Source organism: Anarrhichthys ocellatus, unplaced genomic scaffold (assembly GCF_004355925.1).
Source record: "Anarrhichthys ocellatus isolate YVR2014 unplaced genomic scaffold, GSC_Weel_1.0 scaffold26, whole genome shotgun sequence".
NCBI lineage: Eukaryota > Metazoa > Chordata > Actinopteri > Perciformes > Anarhichadidae > Anarrhichthys > Anarrhichthys ocellatus.
The window spans coordinates 3,209,367-3,223,003 of record NW_022280056.1 but is presented as its reverse complement, the minus strand read 5'-3'; the positions used below and the strand labels follow the sequence as shown (position 1 = coordinate 3,223,003).

The window sequence follows — 13,637 nt, the reverse complement described above, 5'->3', positions numbered from 1 at the left end:
AGTGCAGGGAGCAGCAGGGTACTTGGATGCTTCACTCTGACAATTTTCCAGACGAGGCAGCGGAGAAATTACTGCACAGGGCAGAAGAAGTGCAGAGAACCTCAGTGCGGATCAGCAATTTCAGATAAGATAGGATAATATGTACTCATCCTGCACCTCCGTGTGTGCAGGCATTTTGTTAATGTCTTAAGACTGTTTTTAAATTGAAGCATGGCTTTACAAAGTGGAGAATAAGATTATAATTAGATTAGATTATAATAGTTTCTTAAGACGGGGACGGGACGAGAGAGAGAGCCTGACAAGGTCAAGGCTGAGAGAGAGAGAGAGAGAAATGAAACCGAGTGAACGGAGGAGAGAGACGGGGAAGTGGTGACGGACATGAATAAATGGAGAGTCAGAGACACGGGCCACATTCATAAAGATGAAGGAGAAATAATTTATAGAGAACAGAGAGGAAGAGAAATGGTTCTAAAACTTTCTGAGTGGTTGAAGGACAGAGACAAGGGAAGAGGTGACAGTCGTGATTGAGTGGAGTGGCAGACTCGCAGAGAAGCCATATTTGTTATGGAAAGTGTGAACCTGCACAGAATGAATGAAACCGAATGAACCAAAAGGCTAAAAAGTTTCTTTAACATATTCATCACTTCCACTTCTGACGCTCTAACAAAAAGCTTTTCCAGCTTTCACATCTGGCGTTCTGAAAACATCTGAAAACTCGGTCTGTTTTAATAGTGAAACATTAAGCGTCATGGTAATGCTTACAAATCTGTTTACGATACCGTATAGTGTTTCAAATGTTTTAATGGAGGTTAAAATGTTACAAATAGCACCTCAGTTGCTGGCTACAACTGTTTAAAGGCCCTACATCTCCAGCTGCCCCATCATAACTTCTTTTGTTTAAATACATCTGTCCACTCTCAGCCTGTTTTCTTCGTCTAATGCCGCCCTCTCGTTCCCTCCGTCTCTCATCTAGAGAGCCAAGATTGGACCGGGCAAGAATGCAGAAGGCAAGTCGGCCAATGCTGCCTCCAGGTTCGACTCCAACGGGAACCAGGATCGCATGAAGCTGGCCGACTTCAACTTCCTGATGGTGCTGGGCAAAGGCAGCTTCGGCAAGGTGAGGCCACAATGTTTGTGTGTGTGTGTGTGTGTGTGTGTGTCCACGTCTGTGTTGTCTGTGAGTCTTTACTGAGTGACACCGCAATGTTTTTGTGAGAATTCCTAGTTTTGCGCAAAGTAATGTGGACACGTGAGGAGGTTCCTGTATTGTTAATGTTAAGGCGAGCCTACAGTATGAAACTTTAGCTGACCAGCAGCCACTGTGGCCACAAGATGGTAATTACAGGAAAATGGTGAATATTCTAATGTATTGTATCTCTAGCACAAGTACAGAATAGTCCTAAAGTCTAAGTAATGTGAGGTAAACGGCAATAAAGATGAGTATGAGGCCAAGTCAGACTGTAGCTGCAAAAAGCTAAATACAATAAATACAAATATATTAGTTTCTATTATAAAAAACTATCTCGTAGATCTCCGTTTCCGTTTCTTTGGCGATAGGCTGTGACTGCAGGTGTGTTTGTTCAGAGATCCAGACAGTGTCACCTTTTCCTGGGAGGTTGCCACAGACACACAGTTCGTAGTACTGTAGTAGTATCACTACTACAGTACTACGAACTGTCACCATTTCAGATATATTTAGAGACTTAACGGACATTTATGCAAATTAAATTCTTCCAGATTGTTACTTGAAAGCTTGCCAGCATTGTTATTGTCATTTTTAGGAGTCTGCTGCTGACCTTACTTTATATCCTGATAGACTGCCCCCACCGTTCATGGGTTTAATGTTGCATTTACCTTTAAGGATGCTTCCTACTATACACATAGCTGCCATCATGCAAAGACACCGTTAAAACAAGTACTTTGGTGCTTTAACTGTGTGCTACGATGAATACCGCTGTGAGCATTTGTGTGTGTTTGTGTTTGACGGAGCATCAGAGCTCTCTATCCACACACAGACCTTAGAGTAAAGAAGAAGAAGAAAAAATGGAGGGAAAGAGAGGATGGAGATAGAGAGAATTAAAGGAGATGGAGCACAGGTAGACAGAGATGGATGAAGGGAAAGAGGGTGATGTGACAAGTGGAGGGAGAGATGAAAATAGAGAGAGAGACAGAGATGTGAGAGCATGGCGGCAAGGTTGACATGAATGAATTGAGAGAGAGGTAAAAATGTCAGACTGAATGAAAAGAGGGAGAGTGGGGGGGAGGGGGAACCTTGGAGAGGGAAGACTGACGTGAATGAATGAAAATCAAGGCAAGAAGCAGAAAGAATGGGAAGATGTGGCGAGAGAGAGAATTGGGTAAATGAGAGAGAGAGAGAGAGACCATTGTCTGTGTACCAGACCTGTGTGCCGGCTGCCTGTTTCCATGGTAACAGGCGTTTAAAGCCACAGCGATGCAGTGGTGTGGATGTCGATGTGGAGAGACGGAGTCGAGGTCGATCATTACTGGAATACCCGACGCACACATGCACGCAGATTCCTGAAACACACAGGAGTACACTAAAAATGTCGACATATATACATATTCCTTATTTAGACCCATTCTGTGCACACACACACACCAGTACAATAGATCAGAGAAAGTGAAACACACAGTACACACATGGTGCATTAGACAGAAATACATACACACATAAGCACAAACAGGCGTTCATGTGATGCGTGTGTGTCATTTTAATGGTTCCTGAGTTTGTGTGGGAGGCTGGTACCGTCAGAGCTGCTCTTTCTGCCTCAGTGTCTGAGGACATCTGCATCACAATACTGCTGCAAACATTTCTCTGTGGACATGCTAGCAGTGTGGCAGTAACACGCACACACGCACACACCCTGTAGCGTCACGTCTCTATACAGAAACACACAAACACGCGCATGAAGCTGCATTTTTTCGGTGGTATTACAGGTCATTGGTGAGAGCATTTTAGTCTGTGTTGTGTGAATTAATGCCAAACCTTAAAATCATCAAGACTTTTATTGACTTTGTACGTTTCCGCAACAAGGAAGTGCTCCAACTTCGCTGTTTTGTCCTTTTAACTCGATGTGTAGATGAACATCTGCAACTTCCGCCTGCATTTTAGCAAAAACCTGACCAGTTTAATCACCTACCACACACAGCGTGGAGGTCTCTCTCTCTTTATTGTGGCTCAAATCAGTTCTGCACAACGCTGGGATCAGCTCGTCATGTTACTGTTAAAACAGTGATGGTGACAATGTGTACTCGTTAGTTGTAATTATACTATTACACTATGCAGGCTTTTCATACAGATGCGTATCAGAAAGTTATAGAATCAGACCATAGCTAGTTAGGCGGTCCGTGGATGTGTTTGTGTAAAGCCACATGACCTCCTCAAAAAGGAAGTGGTAAAGAAGTAAAGACTGCATCTTGCTAGATTTGATTGGCTGCACTGGGCCAAGTGTGACATTGAGCCGTGGGCTGAAAAGTTGAGAATATTTAAACTTTTTTGCGAGTCTACAAACCGATTAAAAAATGAGACTCGTGGTGCAAGAGAGGAGGGCATGCCGGCCGCACCGTTACATAGAAAAAATAAGATCTGCTGTAACGTCTCTGCGTGATCGGAGTCTTAGGTGTTTAAGAACTTTGGTTTTTGCTTATTTATTCTTAAATATTCAATTTTGCAGATGGTTTCAGAATTGCCTTCATGACAGCAACAAAAGCCCAAACTTGATGCCTCTCGACTTACTGTGGTCCTCTGTTTTAGCTCTTGCAGGATGAGATGCCAATGTGGACGTATTATGAAAGTCTGATAAAACCAGAAATAAATCACCAAAGGCCTGATTTCATTTCGGAACAAAAAACTTCAAATGTATTAGTTAGCACACTTGAGCGCCTGAAGAAGTCCCTCATCTGTGTGGGGCCAGACAGACAGCGTAGACTACATCATACATGACAGTTTAGAGTGACAGAGCACAGCCCTCTGTCATGCTACACAGAGCGGTGTCATGCAGTGACGTGCAGCGCATTGGTTTTCCATGGTTGAAGTCACTCCACAAGGTTAGCGGAGAAAACACCGCGGCATCATTTACGACATTTGTCACGACCCGGCTCAAAAGGCCGTAACATGAGGGAGACGAGACGAGTTAAAAGCAATAAATACACATTTATTTAATGAACCAATAACTAAACTAAACAGCAGCCAGGTCCTCCAAACAGGAGGCAGGGAGAAGATGCGCATCAGCCAAAGAAGAGGCTGCTTCTTTATAGCTGGCCACTTCAGCAGGCTCAGGTGGGGCTCGTTAGCTGCCGATCAACATCCTGCAAGACAAGCTGACAGGAAACAGACACAGACCGCTGGTGGAGGGGAGGGGTCGTCACACAGTTAATATCTTGAGGACTGCTTTTCTGCCAAATGACCCCGGACAACTTTCTTGGATAAAAAGGGCGTCGCCAATAGTGACAAAAGCCCCGATTCATGGTAGAATAGTTAGTTTATGAATGAGACTGAAACCAGCGTGAGAGGTATAATGACAAACAACTTGTGCTTGTCACCATGGGCAGCTTGTAATTATGGCAAAAAAAAGAAAAGCTCCTGTTGTTGCTCTGTGTCTTGTGCATCTTTTGATTTCCGATGGAACCCTGTGGTTTCACGTCGTCCTCCTCTGGTGTCGTCCTCGTCCTTGTGGTGGTGTAAAATGAGCTTCGGGCCAGATGGTGTCCTTCCTCTCTGTTTTCAACTTTATACAGTTTGTATTTACATAGAGTCACACTGCTGCCATATGGGACGAGTCCACACACACACACACACAAACACACACACACACACACACACACACACACACACACACACACACTTACAGCTGCTTTTGTCAAAGGATACCACCAGCATAGATCCAACTTCAATACATATCTAAAGTTTAATGCTGACGTTTCTGATGCACATTCTTTACATGTGGCTGCCCTCTATGCAAACACACACACACACACACACACACTCACATATACCTGCGTGTCTTTGTCCATCTGTGCTGCGCTCCCTGTAGTATCCCAAACCCAGTAACCCCTCTACATTATCATACCTGAATATTTATATGGTGTAAAGCTGCTAAGTTTCAGATCTCAAAGGGGAAAAAACTGATGAGGTGGATATAAGGTCACTCTCATCGCTCTGTACTTGGAGGTTTTGGAAAGAATAGTGAGTGTGATATGTTTCCCGTTTACGTCGTTAAGCTGATGTCCAAAAGACAGCGAGGCATTGAGCGGGTAGCGGTTCTGCTCTCTGCGCTTCACAGCACATATCCACACGTATAGAACATGTCAGCTGTGCTGTTTTCTTCTTCACTGGAGATCTCGACTATCTCTCCTCCCCAGAGGAACGGTGTATTAAACACATCAATAAATCAATCACACTCAGCTTAACTTCAGCATTTGAGCAGTTGCAAAATTCACGAGGTTCACTCTGTGTTTTATGCAAATTAACATAAGAAAAGTTTTTTTTTTTGGATGAAAGATCCTTTTGTTGAGGTCCCAAAACTCAATTAGCCTTGTGGGAACTACAAACACAGCATGCTAGTCGTGTAATGTGAAGCTCAGCCGTTTTTCCTCCACCTTCTTCTCGACTGTTCTCTGCCTTGTTTAAAGATAAAATGTTAAAGTACTTTTATTCGTTGAAGAGTGAAAGGACTCTGTAGTCAGTCGACTAGTTTCAGCAGAATTTACACAAGTTACAACTTTCCCGTTTCTGAAAATGTTCTTTTCTTTCTTTTCTTCCTGCTTTTAGTTTACTGTCACAGCAACACTAAATAAAAGTCGAGAGACTTGATGAGCTTCAATCTGACTTCTTAAAATAAGCATTTCCATGTCTCACTGTAGCTTTGTCATACGGCGTCCTGATGCATCTTTCACTCTTTGCACCGAGCATGTTCGCTAGCTAGAAAAGTATATTTTGTGTGCTGTCATTTCTTTAAAGAGCTAGTTACCAAATTCATTTGAAAGAAATAGTTCAACATTTTGGGAAGTACACGTTCATATCTGTCAGTTTAATATGATTACAGCCAGCAGTCGGTTATCTTAGCATAAAGACATAACCACCATATAACCTCTAAAGTTCCCCAATTAGCTCATTATGTCTTCATGCTAAGCTAAGATAAACATGTCCTGGCTGTAGCCTTATATTGAACAGACTGAGATGAAGAATGATGTCTAGTTTTTCCATCTACCTCTCGACAAGAAAGTGAAGCCTTTAAGGTTTGACACACACACACACACACACACACAGCTCAGACGCCTTTAACGCTTACGCTTGCTCGTATAATTCCACCGTACAGATTTCCATCCAGAGAGTTGAACTTTTACGACCTGGTCACAAGCCTGCTGCAACTTTTATGAGATGACCTGCGAGCTGAGACTTGACCTACATTTCGCCTGCTATTTGCAGCGGCTCCGGGCTTCTTCAGGAAAGAATATGTGAGGACTGGGGAGGAGAAAGCAAGAGCAAAGTGAGAAAGAAGTGAGAAAGAAATGGAGGAACAAGAGGGAAGAAATGGTGATGAAAAGAGGACGAGGTGAACAAAGAGACCTGAGAGAGGAAGACGAGACGGAAACGTTTACTTCTCTGTTTGAGAGGCTGTGAGCGGCATGAGTCTGACCTTGGCTACAAGACTTTTAAACTGCTGAGTACACACACACACACACACACACACACACACACACGTATACACACACATATATATATACACAGCAATGCGGAGGCATCTCACAGTGGTTGCACAGTGTGTTTTTATGTGTGTGTGCCTCTCACAGGTGTAATTACAAGCAGATGTGCTCCCAAACTCCACAATTACAACAAATAGGATTCTTGACTGCTGTCGGTCTCTTTCTCTGCCCTTCACTTCCTCCTTGAATCTCTTCCTCCTTTGGTTTAATCCCACTACCCTCACCCATCCACCTTCTTTTATCTCCACCCCCCCCCCCCCCCACCCCCCCCCCCCCCCCCCCCTCCTCCCACACACACACCCCCGCAGAGTGTGACCTAAAGAAAAACAAGTATGACATAATCCCCTCTATTTCTTTTCTACTTTTTCTCCTCCCTGAAGTTCTTGAAGGGCACAGAGAAGCTGAACAGTATAGAACTCGTGCAGAAGCCCAAAATGATCTGCACTCTGCGTGATAAACCTTTTCTGTCCACAACCAAAGATTTCAGTCCAGAATCGTATCGATGATTTAACATTTCTCCACGATCTTGACGCCATGCAGCTCGTTTCCGTCTTTACTTCACTGAAGAGGGAGACAAGAGGAAGGGCACCGCTCCAACATGTGGACTAATCCAAACCTCAGCGGTCGTACAAATACCGGTTCTAAAGCTATGGTTGGACAGTCGTTTTTTGGGGCGAGTGGTTTAGCGAACGCTTCATTCTTATGATGTCAACAAACCAACCAGGTGGAATAAGAATAAAAGGACGCAAAATATCCTGGCAGATGAAACACTGTGAGCTCCATTTTTGTGGAGTTATTATTTATTTATTTTAAACGGGGTTAGCACAGAGGGATGATGCAAGTTGATGACATGTCTGCTTTATTGTCTCAGTGGCGTTTACCTCGCCGTTTGACAGGGTTTCTGAGCAACATGCAGCCTTTTATCGCCTCCTCTCCCCTCTGTCCTGCCTTTCTTTTCCTTTTTTTCTCTCGTCAGATGACATCTTGAAAGATGATGAATCGGTTTTCTATCTCCTTCCCTCCTGTCCTCACTCTTTATATTCCTATTTTGACTGTCTAACCCAAAACAGCTTTCCTTTATCCCTCCACTCTTTTGTCCCTGCCCTTTACGGTACCTCCTCTATCTCTCCCCCTTTCCCTGCCTCCCACATCTCCCTCCCTTCCTTGCCCTCCTTCGTCCCTTTCTCCCCTGCACGGTTCTTTCTTCCAAGGTGATGTTACTATAAAGGCCTGACGGGAGCTGTGTGGCATAAGGATTTTGAATATTGATGACTTCATTCTTTCTCGTGTTTCCTATCCATCCTCTCTCTCCTCCTCTCCTCTCTCTCCTCCTCTCCTCTTCTCCTCTCCTCTCTCTAGGTGATGCTGGGGGAGCGTAAAACGACAGAGGAGCTGTACGCCATAAAGATCCTGAAGAAGGACGTCGTGATCCAGGATGATGACGTGGAATGCACCATGGTGGAGAAGAGAGTGTTGGCGTTGGCTGGAAAGCCCCCGTTCTTAACACAGCTGCACTCCACTTTCCAGAGCATGGTATGTGAACAGATGTACAATAATATATCCATGTCTTATTAAAAAAAAAAAAAGCCTCATGTTTAATTTCTTGCCAAGAGTAAGCTGATATCATACCCTTGATCTGTGCATCACATGTGAGGCTATGGTTACTTTAGCTTAGCATAAAGACTGGAAACAGGGAGAAACAAGCTAAACTGGCTCGAACAGAAGGTAACAAAGTCTACCTACTTGCACCTCTGATGCTTTGCTAACTGACACATACATTTTGTACGGATTTGTTTAATCCGTACAAAACAACACCAACATTCTGTGACGGTTTTCAGCTGCACTTTACAGTTTTTTTGCTGCTGCTTCAGGCTCTCTATGAACTTCTGTTTAATGGGGAAATGTTTGCTTGGTTGGTTGCATACATACAAACACACACACAAACAAACACACAGTGTCAATTTTACATTCCTTGCAAACTGCCTCCATCCGTGGGCCCCCACACCTTCACATTCCATCGTATCTGAAGGGGGCCACAGCGCGGCGTCCTGCTGGAGAGCACAGCCGCGCTGCTGGTGAGCGCTGTGGTCTGAACAGCTTGTCACCAGCTCACAGCTGGAACACGCAGGCCGGATTCACATTTGATTCACGCTCGACTCCTGACGTATAATCCATATTACGCTTAAGATGAGTCAACAGAGGAGTAAATATAGCTCTCTGGTCTCATAACACTGAGAACAAGTCATTTACATTCACATGCACAAACGTACTCGTTTGTGCATGTTTTCACTGATCAGTGAACACAACGTGTTGGGAATCTGTGTGAGGTTGTGGTTAAAGGCCGGACAAATAGAGTTGACCTGGCCTTCGCTCACACACACACACACACACACACACACGCTCTCTCACACACACAAACACATACATACACACAAGAAGTGAGTGTGTTAATCCTCCTCGGCACTAATTCTCTGACCAGAGGAAGGCTTTTGATACATGGGACTTGGCAGGAAGTTATAACACACGCACACACACACACACGCATAAAGGCAATTATAACATTCATGCACACATGCACACACACTAATACATTTTAATCATAAACTGTGGACAAACACACAAGGAGCCCATATTGCACAAACAACTGTTCATAAAGCTTATCAGGCAGTGCAAGTATACTCTCACACACACACAAACACAAATCCCTCACATACTGTACCTTATTGGCAATTTCTGCAGATAATGGAGGAGAATTAGCTCTTAAATGGATGTTGCTGTGTTCCCTCAGTTGAGGACCGCTTGGACGACAACCCAATCGCCTCTTCCTCGATTCATTTTCCTCTTTCTCCATCCTTTGTCCCTCTATTTTCACTACCTATGTCATTTTTCTCTCCTTTAATCTTCTCTTATTTGACCCATCACTCTCTATCTACCTCTGAGCGATCCCTTTCTCTCTACAGTGTCTTACTTTTTGTCCCTGTAGCCTCCCATTTCCCTGAAACATGTACGTTTTGACCCCTCTCTCTCTCTCTTTATCTTCCCCTCTATGTCTCCGTAGGACCGTCTATATTTTGTCATGGAGTACATAAACGGAGGAGATCTCATGTATCAGATTCAGCAGGTCGGCAAGTTCAAAGAGCCCCATGCTGTGTGAGTACAGACACGCACACAAAGACACATTCTTATGCCATCATAACACAAAATCTTAATCCCACGCTTATAAGGTGTTTCACAGTTTGGCAGTGTGTTTAAAAAATCATATTGAATAAGCCATCAGCGGTTTGATGGATGAGCAGCCTAGCAGGGCCTCTGGGTGAGATATGTTGTTCGCCCCGATGCACGTCGCTGCTCTGAAGAACTTCAAAGAAATGAAAGTAATCCAGCAGCTCCTGCGAGTTTTTCCAGTGTGCGGTAGAATACCTCCAAAACTGCAGAATATAATTAAGGTGGCTGGCGAGATCACTGGCGTCAAGTCAAACCAGCGGGCTGACATATTTGACAAGCGGGCTGTCGGGGGAAAAAAGCGAGAGCCGTGGAGGAGTTTGCCCTTCATCTGCTTTATAGGGAATTAGAGCTTCTTCCCTCTGGCAGAAGGTTTAGACTGCTGCAGGGCAAGTTGAACGGAGTGAGAAACTCTTTTATGTAAGGCCATCAACTTGTTCTGCTCCGTTTAATTTATTTATTAGACAATAGTCAGGGTATTCTGCTCCGTGGGTGATGAGGACGATGATGCCTTGATGATGCCTTGAACCTTTTGTCTCAGCGTCTCGTCTTTTGTATTTTGTTCTCCAGCTTAGCATCCAAAGCCGCGTTAAAAACTAGATAACACATCCAGCAAAGCCCTCAACGGGCTCCTCCGGTTCCTACACGGCTCTCCGTCGCCGACAAGAGGCCCGTTGACATCTTTTAGGTGCACTTTAGAAACAGACACTGATTGCTGCGGCCCACGCAAACAGTTGACTGCGTGGTCCGTGTGTCCAGACTCCTGTTGATCTTATCAGCTGCTCTCTGGCCTTGAAGAGACAGCGCTGACCTTTGATGCAGACACACACACGCACACAACTTATCCATCTGTTTTCCTGCTGTCCTTTCCCTCAGACTCTTTCTAATTACTGTTTTTGTTTCTGTTTGTGTGTGTGTGTGTGTGTGTGCGTGTGTAGATTCTACGCAGCGGAGATCGCCATTGGTCTGTTCTTCCTTCATCTAAAGGGCATCATCTACAGGTAACCGCCAGCACACAACATGCTGAGTATACAACATTTACAGAACAACAAATGTATTGGGTAAGATTCTGTCCGTTTATGAAAGGATGCATTGTCTTGATAATAGTATTAAAGTTTGAAAAGCAGGCCCTTTGTAACAACTTTGTGTGATAATCACTGAAGTACTGCAGTGCTGTATAAAATGTTTGATACATTGGATTTTACAAGGTTTATTTCTGCACAATCTGAGTTCAAAATAATAATAAAGGACCATATTCTCAAGTATTTGCTTTAGAATCGGGTCAATATATTCTTTTAAAGTGTTGTTTTTGTCTTGAATACACAAAGAACGACAATATTACACAGCGAAAAAAGCGACGCAATTGTTTTACAGAACTTTTTATTTTTCTCAGTGAATAAAGGCATCGACCAATCGCGCTGTGTGGACCGCACATGTTCAAAATGTATAGTGTACAACAACAGAGACGGCCCACTTTATTACTCTCAACCTCGACGAATGCAGCACTGATCCGGTCCTTCCGTTCTTACCTTTCAGAATAAAAGCCCACGACACATACACTGTCTAACTGTCTAACAGGGGACACTCAAATTCATAGCTTAATAAGCTATACAACAGTTTACCTCAGACAGACTAATCGCATGCACACATCTGTTGTTGCCAGTATTAATAACTTTGATGCGAAAGGCAAGTATTTTGCATTTCCGTGTCGTTTATTCATCACACCTTCCTTTTAATCTGAAATATTCAGACAGGGTATCACATTCAATCATCAATCAGATGTTCTGACTACTTGACTCACGCTCAGTAGCCACAGAAGAAGCAAAGTAGCTTTTTGACCTTTAAGACTTCAACTACAATTAACTGCTTCCTGCTGTTTATAATATCATGCCGAGAATCCGCCCCCACAAATGACGCCATCCAAATCAGAATCCGTCATCTGGTTTAATGTAACTGTAGCTTTAACCTCTTGGATTAACTGTTCCCTCTTAAACACTAAACACTAAATTGAGCAAGAAAGACTGCAGAGGGGAGGAAATGTTGGGACGATGAGCCTCCGTGGTCCATGAATTGAGTGTCGGCCCCCCGTTAACGTTGCGTTTCCCTCCTGCAGAGACCTGAAGCTGGATAACGTGATGCTAGACTGTGAGGGCCACATTAAGATAGCAGATTTTGGCATGTGTAAAGAAAATATGAACGACGGAGTCACCACCAAGACCTTCTGTGGAACACCGGACTACATAGCTCCTGAGGTAGAGTGTGTGTGAGGAGAGGAAGGACTGCCGGCAGCTTGGTCGTTCATAACTTACACACTTTGAAGTATTCTAGCTCGTATTTAACAAGTATTATTCTAACACACTGCCCTTCCTTGTCTCAGTGATTTAACTGACTTTTCTAAACGAGGTCTCTTGTGTTTCAGATCATAGCCTACCAACCCTATGGGAAATCTGTGGACTGGTGGGCCTTTGGAGTATTGCTCTATGAGATGCTGGCTGGACAGGTGTGTGTGTGTGTGTGTGTGTGTGTGTGTGTGTGTGTGTGTGTGTGTGTGTGTGTGTGTGTGTGAGATAAGTTTTATGAATAGAATTACTAAACCCAGTAGAACAATCTTGTGAGACAGCATTGATATGTAAAATAAACTCCTTTATCAACAGCATTTGTATTCATGACAGAATGTGACAAAAAACAAACACTCATGATCGTAGCCTTTAAAACTTGACATGGTGTAATGAAAGGTTAGCTATTAAATTATACCCCTTGATGAGTTTTTCTCTCGTGGCATTAATAATATTTAGAATAGATGTGACATTTTCAAATCCTGGGTATCTCATTTGGAGTGCATATTGTGAATTTGTGAGTGTTAAAGGCCTGCAGTGTTTTCATTCTGAGTTCAGACAAAATAAGCTTCTAATGATTCAATTAAAATGTCCTCTATTTGTCCTGACTGCCCTCTGCTTCACTCCCTCTCCTCCCTCCCTCCCTCCTCCTTTCCACCCCTTTCTTCATCTTCTTCTTCAACTGTCCTCCTCTCCTCTCTCCTTCACTCCTCTCAACCCCTTTCACCTCCTCCTTCCTCCTCGACTGTCCTCTCCTTTCCCCTCTTCCTCCCTGCTTTCCTCTCCTCCCTCCACCTCCTCTTCTCCTCTCATCTCCCCTCCTCTCCACCTCTTTCTTCTCCTTCTCCCTCCTTAACTGTCCTCTCTCTTTTTCTCTGCTCCTCTCCTCCTCCCTCCTCTCTTCTCCTTGCTTCTCCTCTCCTTTTTTCCTCCCTCCCCTCCTCTCCTCTCCAGCCTCCATTTGACGGTGAAGATGAGGATGAGTTATTTCAGTCCATTATGGAGCATCACGTCTCCTACCCCAAGTCAATGTCCAAGGAGGCAGTCGCTATCTGTAAAGGGGTGAGTACGCACACACACACACACACACACGCACACACACACAGAGTAGGGTATTAAATTTGTTTGAGGAAAGGAAGCAGGAAAGAGGGAAAGAAGAAGACAGAGAGGGACACCACAATTATCTGCATAATTAAAACCATTGTGAGGAACATTTATTTGGAGTGAAACAACATTGTCCGCTTTCGCTATCTGTCCTGCTTCCATCTCTTTCTCTCTCTGTCTCCTCTCTCTCTCTCTCTCTCTCTCTCTCTCTCTCTCTCTCTCTCTCTCTCTCTCTCTCTCTCTCTCTCT

At 44.0% G+C, this 13,637-nt stretch overlaps 1 protein-coding gene across 2 annotated transcripts in view; it reads left to right on the top strand.

Moving 5' to 3' along the window:
* Positions 1-13,637, top strand: part of LOC116391613 (protein kinase C beta type) — a 79,089-nt gene that overhangs the window by 46,393 nt on the left and 19,059 nt on the right. For both annotated transcript variants that reach the window (XM_031862377.1, XM_031862376.1), the window contains exons 9-15: positions 974-1,117; positions 8,086-8,259; positions 9,785-9,876; positions 10,887-10,949; positions 12,062-12,200; positions 12,368-12,448; positions 13,239-13,346. In XM_031862377.1, the coding sequence (XP_031718237.1) occupies positions 974-1,117; positions 8,086-8,259; positions 9,785-9,876; positions 10,887-10,949; positions 12,062-12,200; positions 12,368-12,448; positions 13,239-13,346 (801 nt within the window). The remainder of the gene's footprint in view (positions 1-973; positions 1,118-8,085; positions 8,260-9,784; positions 9,877-10,886; positions 10,950-12,061; positions 12,201-12,367; positions 12,449-13,238; positions 13,347-13,637) is intronic.